Here is a 27,137-nt window from a genome sequence, read left to right as displayed (position 1 = left end):
TTCCGTTCGCCGGCTCCCAGGGGAGCCATGTTAGGTAACATGAAAACCACGCCACCGTTCTGAGATCACACAGTAACATCCCCTGCTTTTCTCTGCCGCCGCCGGCTTCAACAAACGTCATTTCAGTGAATGAAAATGCGCTATTTTTTTTTATCTACAAAGCAAGTTAACTGATAAAATGTGAGAAGTGTGCGTTTAGGCGGTGAGGCGCGAAGCTGGCGAGGAGATGTGCTGTTCTGCCCGCCAATCCTCTAAACCAGCGAAGATTCAGGACTCACTCCCACGGTTCAGGAAGCGCCCATCTCGGGTTTCCCGCAGCCGAAGGGAGTTTGAGTGACTTTTGGCCCCTCACGGCCCCTGTAGCGTCCCTAGTTACTGCGCCCCTAGTAACCGCCCGCCCCAATCCAGGAGCCGCTGGCAGTCCTGAGTCGGCGCCAGCTCCCCTGCCCCGGGCCGGCGCGAGCGCTCAGGCCTCCGCGGCGCGGTGATGGCCGCCTTGCACCGAGCGGCGAAGCTGGAGACCCCCAGTCTCCAAACTCCGGAAAATCCCAGCGTCGGAGCGCAGGTCGCCCAGAATGAACGCGAAGACCCTTCGGAGGCCCTGGAGACGGCGGCGGCGGCCTTAGAGGAGGAAGAAGGCGACGAAGAGGAGAAGGCGGTGCTGCCGGCGCTGGCGGGGGTAATGCAGGGGCAGGACGGAGGCTGGGGCTGGGTGTCTGCAGGGCGCGGGCTGAGGGCTGGTCTGCGTCCCCGCTGGGCTGAGCGACAGGCTGGGAAATGGGCTGTCCTGTTCATCTCCGCCCTACCCAGTAAACCTGGCCCACCAGGTTTCTCTCTGCCCCCATGGAAGATAACTCAAAACGGAAGCGTTGGAAAATCTTTTTAATTTTCAACAAAGAGATTGTAAAAATTTCTTGGAGAGCATTTCTGGAGAGTATAAGGTACAGAAGTTTACTCCTTTTCTTCAGCATCTGTTGGAAGTAGCTGTTGCTTTTTTCTTTTCAACTTGGGAAAAACTGATGTACCCCATAGTGGATAACCCATAAAACTCAGGTGAATCAGATGTGCTGTCGGGTGTGTTGTATTGTCACTTTAAAGTCTTGGTTATTAGTGCATTTTTATACATTGTCATGAGGCGTGGTGTAAAATCATTTAAGAGTTCAGTGGGCAGTTAGATACACAGATTAAAGTTAGGCATCCAGAGAAGCAAATTACTGAGGTTCCAGTTTCCTGAACGACTCTTCAGGATGAGAAAGCCTTTTCACTGATCAATTTTCAGTGTCAAATATGTCGCGAACACCTGCCCATCAAGTAGAGGGCTGAGTCTGCCATCTACTCTATTCATTTAAAAGATGGGAACATTAAATTTTAACTAGCAGTATGCAGGTATAAATCTCCTCACCCCCAGTTAAGATTCTTAATACCATTTGTCCAAAGCTTCTCAGATACAAAACCATTATGGCCTATGGCTAATAAAATCACTGGATATTTTGGAATTCTAACCTGTTTACACTAAAACTGTTAATGAGAAAGTCTGTAGCAACCCTTTTATGGTCACAACTTCACCAAGAGACAAACTCCCTGGGGTCCTCCAGAGTAAGGCAGATTGAGACCCTGAACATGAACCAGGGTGAGAGTCCTGAGAACAGTTTCATTCATGATAAAGCTTCCCACAGCACAAATCTCAGTACCCAACAAAGGAGGCAAAGTGATAGAGGAAAAAAATTTGAATGGAGGAAGAGGATTGGGAATCCTGGGTAGGATCCATTCTCTGCCATTTGCTAGGTGCTACTAAGATGTAACTTTCTTCAATCTCAGTTTCCTTAAACGTGAAAGAACTGTAATAAATGTCTCTCTTGTCTCACAGGGATATTAGGAGAACCAAATGAGTAGATTTGTGTCATATCTAAAGAGCAGTTTATATAAATTCATAACAATAATAACTGCCAGTGATTTGAACAGCTCACCCAAAGATTAAATCTGGCTTTGCTGTGCTAGAGGAGTGCGTCATTTCTGTAGTGGCAGGCATACTTCCAGAGTGCCCTGCGAAACTGCAAATTTGTATTAGAAATTTAGTACCTTAGGAGGGATTAGTTTATCTAATAAGCTAATTTTAAAGGGACAGGATCCTACCAAGCAAACAGAAAAGGGAGCTAAGTCTTATGGGTTTGACACTGTTCTAAGACTACCACACTTGAAGGATCCAAAAGCAAACCTGGATGAGCTGTGCATAGACCCAATAGTGGGTACCGGTTGGAGGAAGAAGCCCTGAAAAGGCAGGAACGGGTTCAGGGGCCAAGCTTGTGTTCTTCAAAGTAGGAAGCTCAGATACTATGTGCGCTACACAAGACTGATTAGAAGGGGTGCCTGAGTGGCTCAGTTGGTTAAGTGTCTGACTCCTGATTTCCGCTCAGGCCTTGATCTCGGGGTTGTGAGTTCAGGCCCTGTTCTGGCTCCACGCTGGGCTCCATGCCGGGCTCCATGCTGGTCATGGAGCCTAATTTTTTGAAAAAGACTTATTAGAGAACCAATTATCACAGTAGGTTCCTTTCAGTCCTTTGCTTTGCCAAAGCCACCCTCCTTCCCCTCTCCCCCACACACACTTTGCAGCACTCTGAGCCCATATTGGGTTCTGAGGCATGTTCTTGAATCTAGCCCCAGTTGAAGATAGCACTTCATAGGCCTTGTTATGTGGTTGATGAAGACATGGGTAAACCAGTATTCTTTAATTCACTGTTAAAGTTTCACTGACTTTCCTAATGAAGTGACCTTTTCCAGCAAATACCAGCAGTTTTCAAGAGCTGATTACTTCATTCAGTTGTGAGTGAAGCAGGCATAGAGGACATCGTCACAAAGCTTCCAGTCTGGTGGGGAAATTAAATAATACAAAATGAATAGTGACTATAATATAATATATTAGGTATATATCTAATATATCCAATATGTATTATATATAATTATATATAAGCATATATATAATATATCCAACATATTGGATATATTAGATATATAATAGATGGTTATAAGATGAGAAATGCTGGGAAAGAAATGAACAGACTTCTGTGATTAAAAAAAATAGCTAGGAATCTACTTAAATGAATTAAATTTGAAGACGATGTCTGGTAGATGAGAAAGAGCAACCATTTGAAGACTAGGGGTAGAAAAAGCATTCCAAGCAGAGGGAACGGCATATGCAGAGGCCCTAAGGTAGGAATAGAAAGAGTTTTGTGTGACTGAGGGTCTGAAAAGAGAGGAAGAAGGGAAGAAGATGAGGTTGGAGAGGTGAGCTGGAACTGAACATTCAGGGCCTTTTGAACCAAGATAAAGAGTTTATGTTTATTTTTGGTACAGGTACAGCAGGAGGTCCTTGAAGACTTTTCAGAGATCAGACATGTTTCTGTTTACATTTTTAAAAGACGATTGATGGCTCTCTGGAGAATGATTGGAGGCTTTGACAAAGCAGAAGTAAGGAAATTGGTTAGGAGGCTGTTGCCGTGACTCAGGGGCCAGTGGTGGTAGCTTGGTCCTAGTCTGAGAGAGGTGGCAAGAAGTGGAGAGATTTCTTTAGAATGGATAAGATTTACTGCTAGATTGGATACGAAGGCCAAGGAAGAAGAAATGAAGAATATTCACTCCCAGGCTTCTGGTTTGACCAGCTCTATGAAAAGTAATGCCATTTACTGAATTGGGTATAACTAGGGGAGGAATAGGTTTACAAGCTGGGTAGGATTTGGGGTCTGAGGTTTTTTTGTTTGTTTTTTTAAGATTTTATTTAATTATCTGACAGAGAAAGATCACAAGTGGGCAGAGAGAGAGAGAGAGAAGCAGGCTCCCTGCTGAGCAAAGAGGCTGATGCGGGGCTCGATCCCAGGACCCTGAGATCACGACCTGAGCCGAAGGCAGCAGCTTAACCCACTGAGCCACCCAGGCACCCCTGTTTTGTTTTGTTTTGTTTTTTTTCTTTTAAAGATTTATTTATTTTAGAGAGAAAGAGAGCATGAGCAGCAGGGGCAGAGGAAGAGGGAGAGAGAACCTCAACCAGACTCTGTGCTGAGCACGAAGCCGAAGTAGGGCTTGATCTCATGACCCTGAGCACACAATCCTGAGATCAGTACTTGGGCCAAAACAAGAGTCAGACACTCAACAGACTGTGTCACCCAGGTACCCCAGGATTTCAGTTTTGTTTTGTTTTGTTTTGTTTTTTTAAGATTTTATTTATTTATTTGACAGAGATCACAAGAAGACAGAGAGGCAGGCAGAGAGAGAGGGGGAAACAGGCTCCTCGCTGATCAGGGAACCTGATGCAGGGCTCGATCCCAGGACCCTGAGATCATGACCTGAGCTGAAGGCAGAGACTTAATCCACTGAGGCACCTAGGTGCCCCCAGGATTTCAGTTTTGAACATGATAAATTTGAGATGCCTGTGAAACTACCAAGTAGGAATATGTAGAAAGCAGTTGGGCCTATGAAACCATAGTCCTGTGGGGTCTGGACCATAGACTTCTGTCTGGGAGTTTCCAGCCTTTTTAAGACAATGGGAATGAATGAAGTCATTTAGGGACAGAATTTAGAGAAAGAAGAGAAAGGGTCTACCATAGAACTATGAAGAACCTAGCCTTGAAGGGGTATCTGGCTGGCTCCTAGGCGGAGCATGGGACTCTTTATCTCAGGGTCCTGAGTTCAGGCACAATGTTGGGTGTGGAACCTACTTAAAAATACATGTATTTTTAAAAAGGGGTTGCCTGGGGGACTCAGTCATTGTCTGCCTTTGGCTTAGGTCATGATCCCAGGGTCCTGGGATCGAGCCCCACTTCGGGCTTCTTGCTCAGCAGGAAGCCTGCTTCTCCCTCTCCCCCTCCTGCTGCTTGTGTTCCCTCTCTTGCTGTGTCTCTCTCTGTCAAATAAGTAAAAAAAAAATCTTTAAAAAAAAAAGGTGCCTGAGTGGCTCAGTCAGTAGAGTGTCAGGCTTGGTTTTGGCTCAGGTCAGGTCGTGATCTCAGCGTTGTGAGACCAAGCTGCCCTACACACACAGACACACACACGCACACACACCCATCCAGCTCTGCATTCAGCAGGGAATCTGCTTGAGATTCTCTTCTCCCCCTGCTCCCCGCTCCCCACCCCCCACACTCACACTCTCTCTCTTTCAAATAAATCTTAAAAGGAAAAAAAAAAAGAAAAGTAAAGAAAAAGGGAACAGAAGAGATTAAGGACCAGCTACAGTGGTAGAAGGGGTGTAAGTTTCCCATTATTGGTTTTAGTGATGAAGAAGAGAGTTAAATGCTGTTAAGAAAAGGAATATTTCATCTCTGAAACAGGAGAGATGGAGAGAAAGGGTGCAAAAGTAGGCAGTTTTGTAGATGGGAATATGAGTGAACTTCCCTCTGATGGTTTCTGTTTTCTTAAAGAAATGAAAGAGTTCTCATGGGTAATTGGGGGTTGGTGTGGGAGCAGGTAGAAGAGCAGAAGAAAGAGCCACCTTCCAAAAGGAATGGGGGAAGTGCTAGGCAGACCAAGTATCCATTAGAAATTGTTCGGTTTGGGGGCACCTGAGTGGTTTGGTTAGTTAAGCATCTGCCTTCAGCTCAGGTCATGATCCCAGGATCCTGGGATCAAGCCCGGGTTTGAGTTTCCTGCTCAGTGGGGAGTCTTTTTCTCCCTTTCCCTCTGCCCCTCTGCCAGCTTGTGCTTGTTCTCTCAAATTAAAAAATCTTAAAAAAAAAAAAAAAAGGAAGAAATTGTTCAGTTTTGGGGATAGCAGTTTCCCCCCTCTTTTTTTAAATTTATATATTTATTTGAAAGTGAGAGAAAATGGAGAGAGGGGCAGAGGGAGAGAAAAACTCTGAAGCCAGCTTTGTACTGAGTTGGAAGTCTGACGCTGTCTCCGATCTCACAACCCTGAATCAGGACCTGAGCCAAAATCAGCAGTCAGACACACCATCGACTGAGCCACCAAGGCACCCCAGAAATTGTTCAGTTTTTAATTTAGTATCAATATTCACAAAATATTCTTTTTATTTTATTTTATTTTAAAATTTAATTTATTTAATTTTAAGTGGGCTCCACACTCAAAATGGGCTTGAACTCATGACCCTGAGATCAAGACCTGAGCTGAGACCAAGAGTCAAATGCTTAACCATCTGAGCTCCCAGCCACCACTTTTTTTTTAAGTTATATTTTAATTGTGGAAATAATATATGAACATATTTTCCTTTTAAATATCAAATGTTGAAAGGGTGCCTGGCTGGCTCAATCAGTAGAGCATGTGACTCTTGATCTCAGGATTGTGAGTTTGAGCCCATTTGGAGTATAGAGATTACTTAAAATTACTTAAAAATAAAATCTTAAAAAATTTCAAATGCTACAAATAAGCCACAGGCCCTTTTACCACTTCTCCCCCAAAAAAGAAAATCTGCCTCTCCTACATTGGTAGCCACTCTTTTGCCAATATATAGTCTTCTGGGTATTTTTCAGTTTCCTGTGTACATATAGTATTTTAATGTATGGTCACATTTTATTTATTTGTTTGTTTGTTTATAAAGATTTTATTTATTTATTTATTTATTTATTTGTCAGAGAGAGAGAGAGAGAGCAGGCAGAGGCAGAGAGAAGCAGGCTCCTCGGCAAGCAAGGAACCTGATGCAGGACTCAATCCCAGGACCCTGGGATCACGACCTGAGCCAAAGGCAGTGTCTCAACCGACTCAAGCTACCCAGGCATCCCGGTCACATTTTATATATACATATTTTTCTGCAACTGGTGTTTTCTGTCACATTTATTGGGGTTTTATCCATGTTGGTATATATAAATCTACCTTATTCCTTAGAAATCTTTTCAATGCAAAGAAGTTTTTTTTGTTTTTTAAGATTTTTTTTATTTATTTGACAGAGAGAGTAAGCAAGCACAGAAGCAGGGGGAACAACAGGCAGAGGGACAGGGAGAAGCAGGCTCCCTGTTGAGCAAGGAGGTAGAAGTGGGTCTCAATCCGAGGACCGCGGGATCATGACCTGAGCTGAAGGCAGACACTTAACCAACTGAGTCACCCCCGCGCCCCACAAAGAAGTTTTTAAATAAAAATTCCAGAACTGTGGATGATACTACATAGGCTAGAACACAAATAATTATGAGTGCTTGTTACTGATGAAACAACATGTGCTAGAAGGAGTGATTATCTAAATGGGTCAAGCCAATCTAGGGAAGATTATCATCTAATCCGGTGGCTACATGCACAACATTCCGTAGAAAGCTGAAGAATTAATTAAAGGGAAAGGGTACTATTTTAGGTTTTTGGAAAATAATGTCCTCAGCCTATGTTATTTGGATTTACTGAATATTTTTTTCTGTGTGGAGATAATAAAAGATGAAATTAGAATTGGAGGGGTGCCTGGATGGCTCAGTGGGTTAAAGCCTCTGCCTTCGGCTCAGGTCATGATCCCAGGGTCCTGGGATCGAACCCCACATAGGGCTCTCTGCTCAGCGGGGAGCCTGCTTCCTCCTCTCTCTCTGCCTGCTTCTCTGCCTGCTTCCTCCTCTCTCTCTGCCTGCTTCTCTGCCTAATTGTGATCGCTGCCTGTCAAATAGATAAATAAAATCTTTTAAAAAAGAAATTAGCATTGGAAGTTGCTTATTAACCATTCACCTGTTTAAGATAAAAAAAACACTGTGAGGTCAGTTTATCTGAAAAATTAGAGAAGTATTAAGCTGAAATGGAATGGATACTATGCAAAAGTCAGCACCTAAGTAAAGTTTGTGAGACCTGTGCCTCTCATCAGAAGCTACTCATCCTTCTATAATTTTTCAAACAGTTTTTCAGGCCCAAATACATTTTATCCTTTTTGTGAAAATGACTGTTATAAGGCCTCCTTTTAAGGGATGTTGTAGAAGAATGAACGAAGAGTGTACGGATGCTTTTGCCAAAAACAGTTCTTTGGAATATCCTCTTGGTTTTCATTGTAGTTTTTGGAAAATAAGCACTTTCCTGAATATTGAGTAGAATATAGCTATTTAGGGCAGCCAGTATTTCTTCAAAAGATTCAGTCCTCTGGGAGGGAATACTTTTCTTCTTCTGCATGTGGAAACTTAATATTTTTTTTAGCTTACATTCATTCATCCAACAAATATTTCCTGAGTATCTGCCACTGGCCAAGAACTTTCTAGGCACTGGGAACACAGCCATAAACAAAGCAGACAAGTCCTTGTCTTTGTGATGCTTCCTTTTTGGTAGGGACAGGCACACAATATACAATGTCATGTGGAATGTCAGTTGGTGGTGAGTATTTATGAAAAAAATTAAGCAGAAAAGGGAAGCTGACAATGAGTGGGGGAGAGGTTGTAATTTCAAATAGGGTAGTTAGTGAAGACCTTGTTGAGATGACATTTCATTAAGATCTGAAGGACTGAACAAGTGGGCCATGCAAATATCTGGAGGAAGAGCATCATAGGGAAAGGGAACAGCAAGTGCAAAGGTCCTGAGGTGATTTTCCTGATTTTTGTGAGCATTGAAAAAACTGCAAACTGGAATCAACTACTGCTACTAAAATGAACTACTATTGCTGCCCAAGGGAAGACCTGTTGCTGGGGAGGCTCAAACAGAGAGAGAAGTAACAGGAAGGTATAAAAGTCCCTTCCTCTCCAGCCATGCAGTTTCCCTCTAGTGTTACTTTTAGCAGAGTCCAGCGGGGAACAGCTGGCAAAGCAGAAACACTGCAGAATCCCATCCCCAGCATCACATAACAGGGGCTAGAAGGGTGGCATTGGAGCCAAGAGACAATAGTTTAACACCTGGCACACCTACCTACTTTATGTATCATAAAATTAATGTTCACAAGGTAAGTGCCCATGTCACATGGCTAAAAAGTGCAGAACCTAGGCTTAAATGAAAATTCTAACACCATGCCTGTAATCTTTCTCCCAAGCCATGACAGCACTCCAAACTGAAAAGTTACTTATCTTCCATATGGGTGTTTCTTATTGAAGGGTTATAAGATTATAAGGAAGGTAAAACCAGTTAACCAGTGAGTGGTTGGGAGCCAGAAGTTAGATGAGAAATGGGAACCACTTCATCCCCAGATTGCTTTATGCATTTTACTCTCCTCTTATCCTGCAACTTTGTGCACCTTCCTCCCCACCATATTGTCCACCCCTGCTGCTTTTACTAATGTCATTCAGCTTCATCTGGAAGTTTATCTGGAGTACCCTTTTCCTTTTGCCCCCTTCGTTCTCTCTGAACCCCCAGATTCTTCCATTTTTTGACTCATCTCAAATATCACCTCCTCCAGGAAGCCTTCCTTTATCTTCCAAACTCAAATCAAACTAAAGCTCTTTTTGTTTGAATATCCTTATTACTTGGTCTTTGTATCCCTCAGGACCACTTTTTCCTTCATATCAGTCCTCCGCTCCCTGCTTATTTAAATGTTGGTATTTGCAAGCGTTTCCATCCTCAGGTTTTTGTCTCTCATTACTCCATTCTCCCTAGTCAACCTTATCCACATCCAAAGCTGTACCTGTCACTTCTGTGTGCACTGGTACCTGCCATATCTCCCTCTCCAGCCCAGCCTTATTACTAGCTCTCCACATACATTCTTCCCCTCCCCTCCCCATTTCCTGGACATCTAGCTGCCCCTACTATCCCTTCAAACTCAGTGTGTCCTAAGAGATTAGTTTCCTTTCCGCTTTATACACTTTTCCGCTGTATTCCCTATATTGATGCATGACAGCACCACCTACCTAGACAGACAGCACTCTAAACAGAAATCTTTTTACTCTCTTGCCCACAACCCAGGCCATTATCAAGTTGAAACTTCAGCCTCCTTAGTCTCCCAAGGCAGCCTCCTTTCTTTTGTTCCTGGCACTGCTCCCTTCATTTTGCCCATAGGATATCTAACTCAGACCTTTGCAGTAGCCCATTAACTACTGCCAAACTTACCTTTCTTCCCTCTCTCCTGCTTGCTATGAGAAGATTCCTTCTGAGCATTACCATATCATTCCTCTGCTCACATCCTTCAATGTTCCTATTGGCTATGGCCTGAGCTCTTGGTTAGGGCTCTTGACTTACCTTTTTCACCTTGTTTCCCACCCTCTTTTGAGTTCCATATACCTGTTCCCCACTGCCACTCAGACTACCTCTCTCTGAGCACATAATGCCTGTTCTGCTTGAGGCTAAAAAAAACCCTCCTACCCTTGAGGGGAGTCTGGTAAGCTTTGGAGCCTAACAGATTTGGGATTGAATACCAGCTCTGCTACTTATAAGCTGTGTGACTACAGAGAGGTCACCTAACTCTTCTGAGCCTCAGTTTCCTTGAGATCGCACTATGTACTAGTTGCATTGTCATGAGGTAACATGATGAGTATTCTAGCACTGTGCCTCAGATTTCTTTGTTTTTCACCACTTCCTTGATTGGGCACACTCCTCACCCATCCTTATGTCTCCAGTCTGGCTCATCTCTCTAAATTCTGCCTCCTCTTTCTCCCTGGTTAAAATTAGCCATTCTTTCTGAGTTCTCATGGTGTCTTATATCATGACACATGGTCACTCATCTGTCTCCCTGTTCAGCCGGGAGCAGCTTGTGGTCAGGAGTGAGGAGTTCTGTCTTATTCAAAGTCTACTATTGATTTATTTACATGTCCTCTGCTAAACTAGCTGGAAGCTTCTGGAAAGTAGAGTTTTTAATCTGATTTGTATCTTTCAGTAGCCAGCTGAATGCTGGGTGTCTCTAAATATTTAATGGATGAGGAAGTTAACAAAGTTTTTATCCCCACAACTAAGAAAGTAATAGTGAGGAACACATACAGAAACAACAGAAGAATCAGAAAAATGTTTTATTTGAGTTGTAGGACATCTATAAAGCAATTCTCTGAGTCACAAATTTGTTGGTAATAAATTTCTGCATATGAGTTCTTTTGAGGAAAACTTGTTTTCCTTCATTTGCTTTCTTTAAGTTACCCCAAGTGGTACAACACTTGCCTTTTGTATACTCTTTTTAGTCTGTTAAAAACACCACACATGTAAGTATTTGTATACAGATGATATTCTGAGTTTTCCTATTAAGAGAAGCTTCTCAATTTTATTTTCTAGAGTGTTAGCATATTGTTATATATTTATAATTTTTATGTCAAATAAGCTTTTCTCATTTTGAGTCTATTTCAGGCTTTAGGTTAAATTTAGGTTAAATTAGGTGCCTTTTATGCACCCCATCATATATAATTTAAACTGTTTCTCAACTGAGAAACTATTAAGATTTTTTTATTTATGGAGAAAATTGGATTTTACCTCCTTAGTTGTTTCAGTTAAAGAACTTTGAAAGGAGGGCATATGGGTGGCTCACATGGTTAAGTGTCTGCCTTTGGCTTAGGTTGTGATCTCCAGATCCTGGGATTGAGCCCCACGTCAGGCTCCCAGCTTACCAGGGAGTCTGCTTCTCCTTCTGCCTCTGCCTCCCCCTCTGTTCTTTCTCACTCTCTCTCTAATGAATAAATAAAATCTTAAATTTAAAAAAAAAAAAAAAAGAACTTTGAAAGGTATGTGGAAGGAGTGAGGGAGGAAGATAGTCAGACCCTTTTAGGCATGGCCTGTCTGTAACATACCTATACTGTGTGCAGTCTCTGTACTGTACTACTCTTGTTCTCTTGTCACCCTCAAAGTTTCTGTCACCCATGGGAGCTATTGGCTCTTGTTGCCACAGAAGTGGCTTTTCTGATGGTCCCTCCTACCCTCTCCCATACCCTCCTATTCCCTCCTGAGGCATCAAGGAGGCCTTCTCGACCCAGTGAGAAATTTGTTCCCCCTATTCCCCTGTCCCCATTCTCTCATTTCCCTAACTTCTCTCTTTCCATGTCTTTTCTCCAATGGCACGCACACCTTTGGGGCCCACACTTCAGGACCCCAGCTAGGAGTGGGTATTGGGCTGTGTTTGGCCAGTTTGCAGCAGGAAGAACTGTTTTTCTTCACCTCAGTTAAAACTTACAACTCAGAAGGAGGTTCTTTATAAAGCGTGGCTTGGGTCTATACTATTATGGTGTATCAACTGGGAATTTAACCATCCTTTTTTTTTTTTTTTGACAGAGAGAAATCACATGTAGATGGAGAGGCAGGCAGAGAGAGAGAGAAGCAGGCTCCCTGCTGAGTAGAGAGCCCGATGCGGGACTCGATCCCAGGACCCTGAGATCATGACCTGAGCCGAAGGCAGTGGCTTAACCCACTGAGCCACCCAGGCGCACTTTAACCATCCTTTATAAAATGAATTAAATAGCATTTATTTTCTGGCAGTTTGGTATCTGTCTGTCTGTCTCTCTCTCTCTCATTCTTTTTTTTTTTTTTTTAAGATTTTATTTATTTATTTGACAGAGAGAAATCACAAGTAGATGGAGAGGCAGGCAGAGAGAGAGGGAAGCAGGCTCCCCGCTGAGCAGAGAGCCCGATGCGGGACTCGATCCCAGGACCCTGAGATCATGACCTGAGCCGAAGGCAGCGGCTTAACCCACTGAGCCACCTAGGCGCCCCCTTTTTTTTTTTTTTTAATATTTATTCGCTTACTATAGAGAAAGCGGGGAGGGGCGGAGAGAGAGAGAGTCTCTAGCAGACTCTCTGCTGAGCAGGGAGCCGGACTCAGGGCCGATCCCACAACCCCAAAATCATGACTGGAACTGAAAATCAAGAGTCAGACACTCAACTGACTGAACTACCCAGCTGTCCCATCTCTCATTCTTAATAAAATATCATTAGGGGATAGTCCACAAGTAACTTATAATCCATTATGTGTATGTAGCCTGTAAGTAACGTATAACCTAATTAAGTGTACACTTTAAGAAGCAACATTGGAAATCCGTATCAGTTTAATTCATCTTTCAGTTCTAAACACCATATAACAGGTTTTTTACTTCCTACCAGGCTGATTTTAACACCAACATTTCTGAGGTGGACGAACAAACACATATAAGCAAGGAGGACTTTGTGGACTTTTCTGATATATACCTCTCGAATGAAGAGTATTTTAGGAAGCTAGAAGAGCTGAAAGCTGCCCACTTGGAAACTATGGCAAAGTTAGAGAAGATGTACCAGAATAAATTAAATTTAAAAGAAGTTCAGCCAGTGATCATCAGGGAAGAAGCTTCTAGTGTCTCTTCCAGGTAAGTTTGTACATAACGTTATTTGTGGGCTGTAAAATGTAATACTTAAAAGTGCAGAACCAAATTATTCAGAATATTTTCTCTCAACTCTCTCTTTGTTCTTTTAATGATATACAGAGGTTGGACTGTATTCAAAACGTGTAATGGCTTATCCACCAATGGCTTCTTGTTTTGAGAGTCATTTAGTCTTTTCTTGCTGACCTGCCACTCAAAGAACTATAGATATGTATCAAAATATTTAGTCTTGGCCATTTTAATTTTTATTTATTGTTATTTTTTAAAAGATTTTTAAGTATTCTCTACACCTAATGTGGGACTTAAACTTACAACCCGACATCAAGAGTTGCATGCTCTACCAGCTGAGCCAGCCAGGCGCCCCTAGTCTGGGCCATTTTTAAATGATAAATATTAAAATTTAATTTTAAAAGTCCTTCATAGTATGTGGATTAACATGAGCTCAGCAGCACTTGGGTGGCTCAGTAGGTTAAGCATCCTACTCTTGATTTCAGCTCAGGTCTTGATCTCAGGGTTGTGAGTTCAAGCCCCATGTTGGAACTCCATGCCTAGGCATGGAGCCTGCTTATAAGAAAACAGCACAAAAAACACAAGTCATTAAACATATAAAGTATAGAAACAGCTCTTTCTCTTGAGTGCTCCCACTCTTATATCTCAAGAGTGTACTTTTCATTTTTTTTTTTTTTAAGATTTTATTTATTTGACAGAGAGAGAAAGATCACAAGTAGAGAGGCAGGTAGAGGGACAGAGGGAGAGGGGGAAGCAGGCTCTGCCTGAGCAGAGAGCCCGATGAGGGGCTCAATCCCAGGACCCTGAGATCATGACCTGAGCCAAAGGCAGAGACTTAATCCATTGAGCCACCCAGGCACCCTGTACTTTAAATTTTGATAAACTTTCCTGCTTCTGTTACTTGAAAAAATAATTAAATAAAAAAATAAATTACACACACACACACACATGCACACTCCTACACACAAACAGTTCAGGACTAAAACATAAATCTGATTCAGGTTTTCAAAATAGTCTGTAATTTCTGGACCCATTTCTCCTATGAACTCTCTTGTTTTCGGAACTTGAGGCAGGTCTCTTAACTCATCCAGTTGGTCAATGCTAATTATGCATCTCCTGTGTGCCAGAAGTTGTTGGACACTGAGGAGTCGAAAATCAAGTTGCCCTTAAGGAGCTCAAAAACTAACTGAGAACCAAAAATTGTGATACAACCTGATATGACAGGGTTATGGAGACAGAAGAAGCAACTGATCATGTCATGGTGTTGGTAGAGGGATACAAGCAGGAATTTTCTATGGAACTGTCATATCCAAGTTCTGTATTAAAGGAGGAGTTGCTGTAGCAGATGCAGGAAGTAAGGAGTGGGCTTCTAGGCCACAGAAACCATGTGTGCCACTAGTGGCATGGCAGTATGAGACTTCATGGTGTGTACAAGGAACTTCATATGGTTGGATATGACTCAAGATTGGTAACTGAAGGTAGAGAGAGGAAGAGGTGAAACAGGAAAGGTAAAAGGGGACTAGGCTTTTCTTTTTTTAAGACTTTATTTATTTATTTATCTGAGAGAGAGGGAGAGAGAAAGCACAAGTGGGGGAGGAGCAGAGGGAGAGGGAGAAACAGACTCCCCACCAAGCAGGGAGCCTGATGCAGGGCTTGATCTCAGGACGCTGGATCCTGACCTGAGCTAAAGGCAGATGCTTAACCATCTGAGCCACCCAGGTACCCCATATTTTTTTTTTTAAGATTTTATATATTTATTTGAGAGAGGGAGTCCATAAGTGGGGGAATGGCAGAGGGAGAAGGAGAAGCAGACTCCCCATTGAGCAGGGAGCCTGACACAGGGCTTGATCTCAGGACCATAGGATCCTGACCTGAGCCAAAGATAGACATTTAACCAACTGAGCCACCAAGGTGCCCCAGAGAGGGGTTAGTCTTGAAGGACTTTATAATCTAGACTTTGTTACAGTGGCACATCATAGAAAAGTTTCAAGAAGGGGAGTGACCTGATGTATGTTTTAAGATGGTGACTCTGGAAAACATGTAGAGAATTTAATAGAGGTTAGCCACAAGGAGCCTCTGCTGCCTCAGGTTTCCCTATAAAATGAAAGAATTGAATTAGATAATTTATAGGCATCTCTTAGCTCTATTCTAAATAAAAGTGATAATTATAAGGCCTATCTATCCAGCACCTATATTCTGAGTATACCTTGATCTTTTAGTTCTTAATTTTTATATCTGGTCACATGCAACTGAGAGTGTAACTTTATTATTCTTCTCATATAGGTCTGATTCAGAAAAGAACTCCTATCACACAATCTCGTTAATGACATCATTTTCAGAGCCTGATTTAGGGCAGTCGTCCTCCTTGATTATGTCTTCCTCTGAAGATGAGTTGCCGAACTCAGAAAAAGAGTATCCTGAAAAAAAGAGGGTGATGAGCTATGCTAAAGAACTCATTAACAACATGTGGACAAATTTTTCTGTTGAAGATTATATTCGGTATAAAGACGCTGATTTCCCGGCAGTTGAAAAAACAAAGAAGAAACCAAGAGAATGGGTGCCAAGGATTACAGTACCTGAGCCTTTTCAAATGATGATTAGGGAACAGAGGAAAAAAGAAGAGAACATGAAATCTAAATCAGATATTGAAATGGCACACCAAGTGCTCAGAGAACAAGAAGAAGAATCAGAGTGTAAGAAAAAATTCCGAGCCAATCCAGTTCCTGCATTCGTCTTTCTCCCCCTTTATCATGACATAGTCAAGCAAAATGAAGAACGCAGGAGGCGTTTGAAGGAAAAAACCAAAGAAGCTCTTTTGGCTTCACAAAAACCATTTAAGTTTATTGCAAGGGAGGAACAGAAGCAAGCAATCCGGGAAAAGCAGCTGAGAGACTTATGCAAGTCTAAAAAGAAAACAAATCAATTTAAGGCCAGACCTATACCTCGATCTACTTATGGCTCAACCATAAGCTCAAAGTTTAGCTCAACCTCCAAGGAAAAATTAAAAGAAGAAGAGCTCTATAGAGAGATTGTGACGCAGCTGAGGGCCCAAGAGCTTTTGCAGTATTCATCTCCTCTGCCTTGTAGGTCAGATCTCAGAAGCTGTGCTCCGAGGAAGCTCAAGTGTCCTGAACAGGTTGAAAAGTTGAAGCGTAAACACGAGTTGAGATGCCAAACTGCCAATTTTGAATACCTTCCTGAGAGATACCGGAAACACCTCTCAGAACGGAAGTGTTCAGAACTCCTAACCATTGGCCGTAAACCATCTGGTCTTCATGCGGCCTCTAGCTCATCCACTAAAAGAGAGAAAATTCTGGCAGACATTGCATCAGATGAAGAACATTTAAAAGAAACACGGCCTAATCTCTCTCCAAGGCACAGACTGACAGTAAGAAGTGCAAGTGCAAAGCCTGTGCCTTGTAACTGCAACCCTCCAGTGCCCACAGCGTCTTCCAGAGGAAGAGAGCAAGCCACGAGGTAAATGACTAGGATGTAGTGCCAGCCGACTCACGGCTGCTAAAATAGTGTTTGTAGCTCTATTGATTTTTGTGTTGGTCATTTGGAAAATAAGAAGAAATAGATTTGGTAATATATTTTACTATATCAGGCAGAGCATTTTGCCAGAGAGTGTCCTTCTAAGAAATGAGTATCTTTTCCATTCTGTGAGTCTCCAGGGATAGAAAAGATAGTCAGCCTTTTGCTTTCCAGTTGCACAAGTCATAACCTTTTTTCAGTGTTTAAATTCTCCCATGTTAAATCTTTGCTAAATCACTTTCTCATTGGCTTAAAGTGAATTAAGCCTTAGTTTGTTGCCCTCAGGAGATCACTTGAGGAAAAGAAAATGTTGGAAGAAGAGAGAAATCGGATCCTAACTAAACAGAAGCAAAGAATGAAAGAATTGCAGAAACTCCTGACAATCCGGGCTAAGGCTTATGACTCACATCAAAGTTTAGCTCAAATGTCTAAATCCAGAGTCAAATCTCTCAGGTATCATAAAAGAATCCTGAACCTCCAGATCACTGGTTTTCAAACTTTCTTTCTTAATCAGTGGATACAATATATGAACAGATTAATTAGTATTTTAGTTTCTGGATTCGAGTTGCTGTCAGTTACACTCAATGCACAGACACATACACATTCACACTCACTCACTCACCTCACCTCATGGTGAGGACTATAATGCCATGTTGATGAACTGAAACATTTTATATCATGGCCATAGTTAATAGTTGTAATCGTATGTCAGTATCTAATCTTTTCTTTTACTTTATACTATTTTTTTTTGTGGGGCCTCATTATGACCCGACCTGAGACTAAGAGTTCTATGCTCCACCAATTGAGCCAGCCAGGGGCCCCTTCTTTATACTATTTTTGATAGCCCAGTACAATATTGAGAAAAAATCTTTTTTTTTTTAGTTTTTCTTTTTTTTTTTTTAAGGTTTTATTTATTTATTTGACAGAGAGAAAGAGAGACAAGCAGGGGAAGTGAGAGTGGGAGAAGCAGACTTCCCACTGATCAGGGAGCCCAATGTCAGAGAGAGCTCTTTTTTAATAGTTTGCCGTGTAATCTCAGAATATTCTTCAATAAATTGATCTGTAAGAGAACTTTGTTCTAAGGTCTGCATGAAATCTGATATCACAAAAACACGTTGATGTCAATTAACATCAGTTATGTGATGTGTCAGTTAACACGTGTATGTGTTCAGCATGTGTGTTGCATTTCATTGTAGTTCTAATATAAACAAATATAAATAAATAAACATATTTGCAGAACCCCTTCACAGAGCACTGGAATTCTGCTGTACAAAGTTTGAAAACCAGTGTTCCAGAGGAACATTTTTCTGTAAAAATGTTCATGTTTAAGTAGGAAAATATCTCCCCCCAAAGCTGGGTAAGTAATATGATTTATTTTTAATCTGATTTATAAGCACCCAAATCTATATCTGCTTTTAATTATGAGTTATTCCTTTTTAAGTACATATTGTTTATAATAATAATTATATTCCTTTATAATATATATTGTGTTTATATTCCTTATAATGTATATCAGTGTAATTTATGATAGAGGGAGAAATTTGATGAACTTGAGCAAAAATTTTTTAGAAATATACTCTTCACCCTAAGAAAGTAAACTGGATTTTTCATAATACCAATTTTGTATATAATTAAGCATAATTATAATTCTACAGTATAATTATCTTCTCTAATCCATGAAATCTTATTATCTTAGAGTTAGTATGTTTTACATAAAGGAAAAAGTGTATTTTATTCACTATAGGATCTTGTGCAAATAGTAAGTACATTTAATGTGAATTTATGTATTTTGGTTCCTTTTCCTGTCCATGTCCTTTTCCCTTATTCTCTATTTTCCCCTGACCTGCTCAAATTTAATTAACTTTGCCACCAACCTATAGATCTTTAGACTAAATTTTCTTGATTTTCTGCACTTAAAATTGAGTTAAGAGGACATTTATTCATTTCTTCAAGACAATTTAATACATTATATTTTGAAAATTTCAGAAAAATTTCAGAGTATCCAGACTGTTCCCAGGATGTAAAATGTGTGCTCTCACAACCTAGTGTTTTTATTCTGCATTCCATAAAAATTTACCAGTCTAGGAAAGGAATTGTAGTAAACTATAAGCCATGCTTGTAATTTAATTTCTGATTTGTCATCTAAGCTAAGTGTTCTATCTGTAAGCTGTTATTTCTTTTAAAATTCCATTCCTTTTATTTGATTTTAGAAAGAGTGAAAAGGAAAGGATGAGAGAATACCAACGAGAACTAGAAGAAAGAGAAGAAAAATTAAAACACAGGCCGCTACTATTTGAAAGAGTTGCTCAGGTTGTGTTTGTTGGAATTTAAGAGCTTCAGTCAACCTTTTTTATTTTTTTAAACATCTCTAGCTCCTAACTTACAGTCCATTTTTCTTACATGTTACATAATTTATTGAGACATATTATTGTTTCTGTGACAGGTTCATCAAATCAGTCAAGTAAGTTTGTACTTAAATCTGAACATCAAAGCTAGTCGAGGATGCATGTCAGCTTGATACAAAATGTGCTGCTGATGCAGTCATAGTCAAAATAATAGTTTCACAACCTGTTTTTCATGGCTTTTCTTTTTTTTTAGTACCAACTTTTCTTTTTTTTTTAGTACCAACTTAGCCATATATTAAGGTGAGTCTTCACTATATGATTTGGAAGTCCTTGAAGAGTTAAAAAATGAAACAAAATGCTAATGGAATCAGATTTCTTTCTGCCAGTTTTTCTTTTTCAGTTTCATTGAGATATAACTGACCTAGAGCACCGTGTACAGTTAAGATGTATAGCATGTGACTTGACATACATATATGGCAAAATGATTACTGCCATAAGTTTAGTTAAAAACCCACACCTCATATAATACCGAACTTTTAGGATTTACTAAAATCTGAACTTTTGGGATTTACTCTCTTAGCAGCTTTCAGATATGCCATACAGTGGTATTAACTACAGTCATCATGTTGTACATTACCTTCCCAGTACTTATTTATCTTATAATTAGAGGCTTATACCTTTGACTGCCTTCATCCAATTCCCCTGGTAACCACAAATCTGATCTGTTTTTCTAGGAGTTTGTTTTTGTTTTTAGATTCCACATGTAAGTGAAACCTGTAGCCCTTGTCTTCCTCTGTCTGACTTATTTCACTTAGCATAAAGTCCTCAAAGTCTATCCATATCATTGCATATGGCAGGACTTCCTTTTTAATGGCCAAATAGTATTCCTTGCATGTACACCACATTTTCTTTACCCATTCATCTTTTGATGGATACTTATGTTGTTTCCCTGTCTTGGCTATTGTAATTAATGCTTTCATGAATGTGGGGTGCAGATATCTCTTCAACGTAGTGATTTTGTTTCCTTCAGTTAAATACCCAGAAGTTGGATATCACTGGATTGTATCATATTTATGGTTTTAACTGTTTGAGGAACCTCCCATAGTGTCCATTCTATTTTACATTCCTACCAACAGTGCACAAGGGCTCCATTTTCTCCACATCCTCAGGAGCATAGCATTTGTTATCTCTTATCTTTTTGATACTAGCCATTCTAACAGTTGTGAGGTGATACCTCATTGTGATTTTGATTTGCATTTCCCTGACGATTAGTGACATTGAGCACCTTTTGGCCTTTTTAGGTACCTGTTGGCCATTTGAGTATCTTCTTTGGAAAAATGTCTGTTCAGATCCTTTGCCCATTTTAAATTGGATTATTTCATTTTTTGCTATTTTTTATGACTTTTTTATATATTTTGGATATTAACCCACTTTTCAGATATATCATTTGCAGATATTTTCTCCATTTAGTAGGTTGCCTTTTCATTTTGCTGATCGTTTTTTTTCAAGTGAGCCTATAATTTTCATTCTTATGTACGATTACTGAAAGGACTTCCTTTTCATTGGGAAAATAATTTGGTCCTATGGACAGTGAGTCCTGATTTTACTAAATGTATAGTTGGTTTTATAATCTTCCTCTAAGAGATATCTGTCCATTTCACATCATCTTTTCCTTTGTACTCAGAAGGTAGGTGTTCTTATGGGTGACATAGCTTAACAATAGACAGGATCACTGGAGGTTACAGGTGCTGTGTTGTGATTTTCAAGCTGTTGCATTTGGAGCTTCCTGCCAACATTGCAGGACCATCCTTCTCAATGCACCAAGGACATATTCAGGTGAATTTACATATTCAGTCTCTCAAAGTTTTGGGAACCGTTTACATACAGATTTGGACATAATTTTATGTAACACTTTTCATTTTAAGGGTGGGTTTTTTTTTTAATATCTCAGTTTCAACTTTAGAGGGAAAATTACAGAAAAATTCTGTATTACCTAGTGGAAAGTGATTGACTTTAAGCTCAAAGTAGTTCTTTCCAGCTCCCAGCTGCAGGTTATTATTACTTTCTGTCTGTCTGGTGGTTATATCTACACAGATTTCCCACAGACATCTACATTTATCTTGCCTCAAACTAGATCTTCCTCTTTGATTTCCTGTTTTTGTTGGGCCACAATTTTGGTGGCTGGGAACCACTTTCCCTCCCTCTTTCAATTGCCACTGAGAGACCTGACAAGTTTTCTTCCTAAATAATTTTTGGATATGCCTTTCTCCATTCCTGAAGGTGAAGTGCCATGTGAAGCCTCTATAATCTCCTCTCTCAGTTATTGTAATAATTTGACTGGTTTTCCAGCCTTGCTCTTTGCAAAGCCACCCATTATATTTTCACTTTACCATTCCCGTTCCCTTGCCAAAATGTTAACCCTGGGTAGGTTGTAAATAACCTTTGGTAATGGTGACAATCGTGCATTTTCATTGATTGTACTCATTCTCATTTTCAATAAATGGGATCAAGAGGTCTTGTCACTGACTTCTTCAAACAGTACTACAAAGTGGGTATCTGTGTATTACAGAGGAAAAAACTGAAGTTCAAAGGAGGTAAGTAACTAAGATTTATAGGTAGTCAGTAATGGAACTAGAATTGGACCCAAGTCCTTCTGCTTCCAAACAGTTAACACTAATTTGTCCTGCCTTCTCCCAGAAGATACCTCCACGAGTCTCAGCGTAGTGAGTAGACCCCTCTACACTCTGATCCCTGTTAACCTTTAATTGGGTAGATTCTAAATTCTAAACCAAATTCATCAGCCACAGCACTGCCCCTGCCCCCTCACTATGGACACCCTTTACTTTCAGACCATACCAAACCACTAGTTTCAAACTTGAAATTTTTATTCATGCTGTTTCTGAACACTCTTAGAGCCTCTTCCTGTTTTTCCTCCTGATCTTTCAAGTCTTCATATAAAATCACTTCTTGCATTGTTTCCCAGGTCGGATTGGGTGCCTTTTCCTGTGTTTCTCATTACCCTTTGCATACTTCTGTCTTCACTCCTGCCACTCTATGTGGGAATTACCTATTTCAGGATCTCTCTTCCCTTCTAACTAGTTCCTTTTAAAAGTTGTGTTCAAATCTTTGTATTCCCAGCACCTAGCACCCAGGATAACGTCTGGCACAGAGGAGATGTTAGTAAACATTTTTTGAACCAAAACTGAACTGTCAGGATCAAGTTAGCCAAACTGTGACCTCTTGCTTTTTTTCTGGGATTAGTGGTGGGGAGTGGAGTGGGGGTTGGGGGGGTGTGGGGGAGAGGGGATGAGAGCACCCCCCTCTTAGTGATGAGTCTCAGCAGGAGTGAGCAGTTGTGCCATGCTATGAATCCTGCCGCTTCTAAGCACCAGAGAAAGTGAGGCTGAATATGTAGCGTGTGTGAAATTAAACCCATAGAGAAATTTTAAATGTTGAAAACATAGATCAGTATCACAGCCCATTCTACTTCTGCCACTTCTGGCCCTCACATATACTGGTCCCTTTGTCCAAAAATACTTCTCTCTCCATATATACCCCCCAACTACAAAAGAAGTATCCCGTAATTAAAGATTTTTTATTTAATTTAATTAATTTATTTATTTGACAGAGAGAGATCACAAATAGGCAGAGAGTCAGGCAAAGAGGTTTGGGGGGGGGTGGAAGCAGGCTCCCCGCTGAGCAGAGAGCCTGTATTGGGGCTCAATCCCAGGACCCTGAGATCAGGACTGGAGCTGAAGGCTGAGGCTTAACCCACTGAGCCACCCAGGTGCCCCAAGAGGTATTCAGTAATTAAATAAGTAAAAGAGTTACTACAAATGAAACTTACGGTTTTGAAAATTATTTTTCCCCTTCAAATGAGGTCACTGATTGTAGACAAACTTTCATCATTGCATGTTATTTTGGTTTCCTGAAGAAGCAACACTAATTTTTTTTCGTAATCTTTGATAGTAAAATCAAATAAACATACAGTTATTTTAATTGTTCCTTTTATCTCATAGTCTGTGCAATTCTTTGCATGGTGAAATGCAAGGAGGAAATGTTTATTTCAATTAAGAGTAATTATATACTATTCGCCTTGATAGAAAATATGTAAAAGTAATTAATTCTGTATATAGAGTGACTGGCAGTGACTCACCATTGCTTTGGTTTTGTTAACACAAATTAGTGCAGCTTTTTCTTGCAGTCTGTTTTGCTGTGACTATTGCTGCTAATTAACAGCTGTTATTTGATACATTCACTCACAACTTTGTGCATTATCCATTTATTAGTGTTAATTGTGATCTTGCTGCTGTTGAGTTGTTCTTTCTCAGAGTAAGGCTATGATCTGGGACAGAACAAGCCATGTTGTCCTATTTCTTGGAAATCACAGGGTTTAATAATTGAGTAAATTCTAAATTCTAAACCAGGTTCAAATGAAGACTTATGAGCACTGACTTGGGTATCATTTTAATCTCTTTTATATTTAATTTACGTATATCAGAATATACTGTTCTTAATGCATTTAAGAGTTAGGTCTGAGTTTTTATTCTGCTTTACTGTCTTTGGAGCAGTTCTTATTTTCTTACTTTGCCATGACTTTCAGTTTCTCAAAGCTTGTATATTGGTGTTCATAGCCTCTGGATGCATTTTTTTAAAGATTTTATTTATTTAGGGGCGCCTGGGTGGTTTAGTGGGTTAAGCCTCTGCCTTCAGCTCAGGTCATGATCTCAGGGTCCTGGGATGGAGCCTCATAGAGGGCTCTCTGCTCAGTGCAGAGCCTGCATCCCCCACGAACCCCCTGCCCCCGCTGCCTGCCTCTCTGCCTTCTTGTGATCTCTGTCTGTCAAATAAATAAATAAAATCTTTTTTAAAAAAGATTTTATTTATTTGAGAGCGAGAGAGAACAAGAGCAGGGGAGGGAAGGGAGAGAGGAAGAGGGAGAAGCAGATTCCCCTCTGAGCAGGGAGCCTGATGTCCCACTTGATCCCAGGACCCTGCGATCATGACCTGAGCTTAACTGACTGACTGAGCCACCCAGGTGCCCCCCTGGCTGCATTTTCTGAAAATCGCTGTTATTCATAGTGGGTGCATTTTAGCAACAGGTTGAGTGTGTTTTTAGTTTTCCAGAGCATCAGGAAATCACCAGTGACAGTTTATCCATTGTAATCAATCTGTTATTTTGGTTTCTCCTGTGGAACACTGGATGCCATGGCCCCTCATGACACTGGAGTCCCTAGGTTAGCCAAATAAATATCTGACACCTGCTTTGCTGAAGTCAGGTTTCAGTTACCTTCACTCTCCGGGATGAGCACTACTACTTAGAGAAAGCAGGATGGTGCCATGGAAAAGTCCCAGGAAATGGTCAAGAGACTTGGTTCTACCACTCACTATCCTTGTGACCTTAAGCAAACTGCTTAACCTTCGTGGGAGTGGAGGGAGTGTTTCAGTTTCCTTATTTGTTAAATTTGGGGGTGAGACTGGGTGCCCTCCCACACCCTTTCCAATATGGGGTGCCATTGGGGCACTGGATCTGGCCCATTCCTAGTTACCTTCCTTCAGTTGGAGGAGAAGATGGCAATTCTTGGCCCTATACTCATAGGAGGTAAAAGGTGACCAAAGCTGAGATACTAGTGTGAACCCAGTCCTCCCGAGACTATGGGAAGCCCGTGGTCTCAGGTACTGTGCTAACTCCTTCCTGTCTTGCTTCAGGTGTGAGAGGCTCATCACAATTTCACAGGTGCCAAAGCCAGGAAACAACATTCTGGAGATTTGAAGCCAGTGCTAAGTTCTTGTTCTTTTTGCTGTATCCCTTGATTCCTCCTGATTAAAGATAACAACAGTGATGAATTTATCATCTTTGAGGGATTAGAGATATAGCATGTAAAGAATAAAAATTACAGTAGGTACATAAACTAAAAGAACCCTCTGACAACCATCACAAACTTATTTTCTTCCTGATGTTTCCAGATAGTCTTCAATAGTCATAAAGTTGTATTTTTTCAAAAAAGTATATAAAACAGGTAGAGTGCAAAGAATAACTATAGACCAAAACTCATGTGGCTACTACCTAGGTTAATAAACAGAACATTGCCAGCACCCCAGAAACCCTTTGTGCCCATCCCAGATCAAAACCCTCTCCTACTCTCCCAGAGGTAACCACCATTCTAATTTTTGAGATTAACACTTCCTTGTTTTTGCTATTATTGTTGCTTGTGTTTTGCAGTTTTACCATCCTGTGTATCTTTTCCCACACAGTATAGTTTAGTTTCGCCCATTTGGGAACTTTATATAAATGAATCATACATACTATACATATTCTCTTGTGTTTTGCTTCTTTTCCTTAGTAGTATGTTCATGAGATCTGTCCATATGGTCCTGTACAACTAGAGTTCATTCATTGTCATTGCTTTATTTTACTGTGTTATATGAATAGACCACGACTTATCCATCCTTTTGTTGAGAGATGTTTGGGGCTGTTCCAAACAGTAGTTTCCTATGTATTTTGGTACAGGTCTTCTGGAGCACATATGTGGGAGCTTCTCTGGGAATAGGCCTGGGAGTGGGATTGCTGGTCAGAAGGTCTGTGTACTGTCAGCCACCTGTGATTATTGGGTTTAATTTTCACTGGAGCTTTTTTTTTTTTTTTTTTTTTTTTTTTTTTAAGATTTCATCTATTCACTTGACACTCAGAGTTCACAAGTAGACAGAGAGGCAGGCAGAGAGAGAGGAGGAAGCAGGCTCCCCACTGAGCAGAGAGCACGATTCGGGGCTTGATCCCAGAACCCTGGGACCATGGCCTGAGCCGAAGGCAGAGGCTTTAACCCACTGAGCCACCCAGGCGCCCCTCACTGGAGCTTTTAACCCCTACATTTTTTAATGGAAATTTAGTCTTCTGTTCTCCTCTAAAAAGGTTTGTCTTTCCTATAGAAAAATGCAAGGATGGCAGCAGAAAAGCATTATTCTAACACCCTAAAAGCACTAGGACTGTCTGATGAGTTTGTTTCAAAGAAAGGCCAAAGTGGAAAAATAATTGAGTACTTCAGCAATCAAGAGAAGAAGAGTTTCACTGAAGATAAAGAAAGGTAACATATATAAGATGAAATGGTTTAACCTTTAAAAAAATTCTTACCTGCCAGAAAGCATAAAATTCTGTCCTATATTTTTAGAAGATCTTTTAACCTAACAAAATACATGTGAACTGTTTGTAAAACATTGATATTTTAACACTTGGCACATTCAAAATGACATGGTGATGAAGTACTTGTTTTTAAAGGAGAGTAATTTAACTTTCTGACTGACATGAATGATGAAAATAATAAGATGGTTTCAAATGAAGTTTAAAGAGTCACTCAAGGTTGGAAATAGATAAGTTCCCAATTGGCACTTTTATAGAGTTTTCTTGATAAATTGGAGCTCATACACTTGAGGAAGGAAGACTGCATGATGACATTGACGTTGCAAAGGGTTTGTTGATCTTTAAACCAAATCATTTTTCCTTTGAAAGATTGATAAATTTCTTCCTCCAGCTTTGAGGAAGAAGAAAAAAGAGAAGGAAGAGAGAGTGGGGAGGAAAATCATTTTATGGATACGAACAGCCAGGATTCTTACAAGGAAAAAGAGGAAGCTGATGAAGAGAGCGGAGAAGAAAAATCTGTTACAGAGTAACACAGTTACAGAGTAACACAGTACCTGCGGCTCTCCCATCTATGCCTGCACTGTCGATGGCAGCCCTGGGCCTAACCATCTATGCTTGTGGTGTGAAGAACATCCATGAGAGCCCTCCAATAGGTACAGGGCTCTTGAGCAAAGTCATCTGTAACCTGAAAAGGCCAAGTCCAGCTAAACAGTTGTCGGTTCAGTTAGGGTAAGGCTTTGCCTAGTCAGGTTTTTTAATCACTCCTGATGGTTCGCAACTTTGATCTTACTTGTATTCTTTAAAAAAGCATTTGAGAATCATAGTTGTCACAAACTGATTGGTTAGAAAAGTATGTGTTACTTCTGTATTTGGTGTGGAAACAAATGGCGTGGCATTGAGAGCAGAAATATTGGCTTTTGGTGATTCAAAAAAATTTTTCTGGAAAGTCTGAATCAATAAATCTTCAAATTATA

The 27,137-nt window shown here is 40.6% G+C and overlaps 1 protein-coding gene across 3 annotated transcripts; it reads left to right on the top strand.

Moving 5' to 3' along the window:
* The first annotated feature begins 445 nt into the window (after positions 1 to 445).
* On the top strand, positions 446 to 27,137 carry FAM161A (FAM161 centrosomal protein A). 3 transcript variants are annotated; one of them, XM_044264044.1, is made up of 7 exons: positions 447 to 679; positions 12,887 to 13,125; positions 15,433 to 16,626; positions 16,969 to 17,136; positions 18,894 to 18,993; positions 25,956 to 26,110; positions 26,555 to 27,137. In XM_044264044.1, the coding sequence occupies exons 1-7, from the start codon at positions 488 to 490 to the stop codon at positions 26,691 to 26,693; spliced, it is 2,187 nt and encodes a 728-aa protein (XP_044119979.1). In that variant the 5' UTR covers positions 447 to 487; the 3' UTR covers positions 26,694 to 27,137. The 3 variants fall into 3 exon arrangements, with proteins under 3 accessions (XP_044119982.1, XP_044119979.1, XP_044119981.1); XM_044264046.1 differs by lacking the exon at positions 16,969 to 17,136 and having other exon boundaries at positions 448 to 679; XM_044264047.1 differs by lacking the exons at positions 18,894 to 18,993; positions 26,555 to 27,137 and having other exon boundaries at positions 446 to 679; positions 25,956 to 26,100.

Source organism: Neovison vison, chromosome 8 (genome assembly GCF_020171115.1).
Source record: "Neovison vison isolate M4711 chromosome 8, ASM_NN_V1, whole genome shotgun sequence".
NCBI classification, from domain to species: Eukaryota; Metazoa; Chordata; class Mammalia; order Carnivora; family Mustelidae; genus Neogale; species Neogale vison.
The sequence above is the reverse complement of the archived record's forward strand: the minus strand, read 5'-3'. Positions and strand labels throughout refer to the sequence as shown.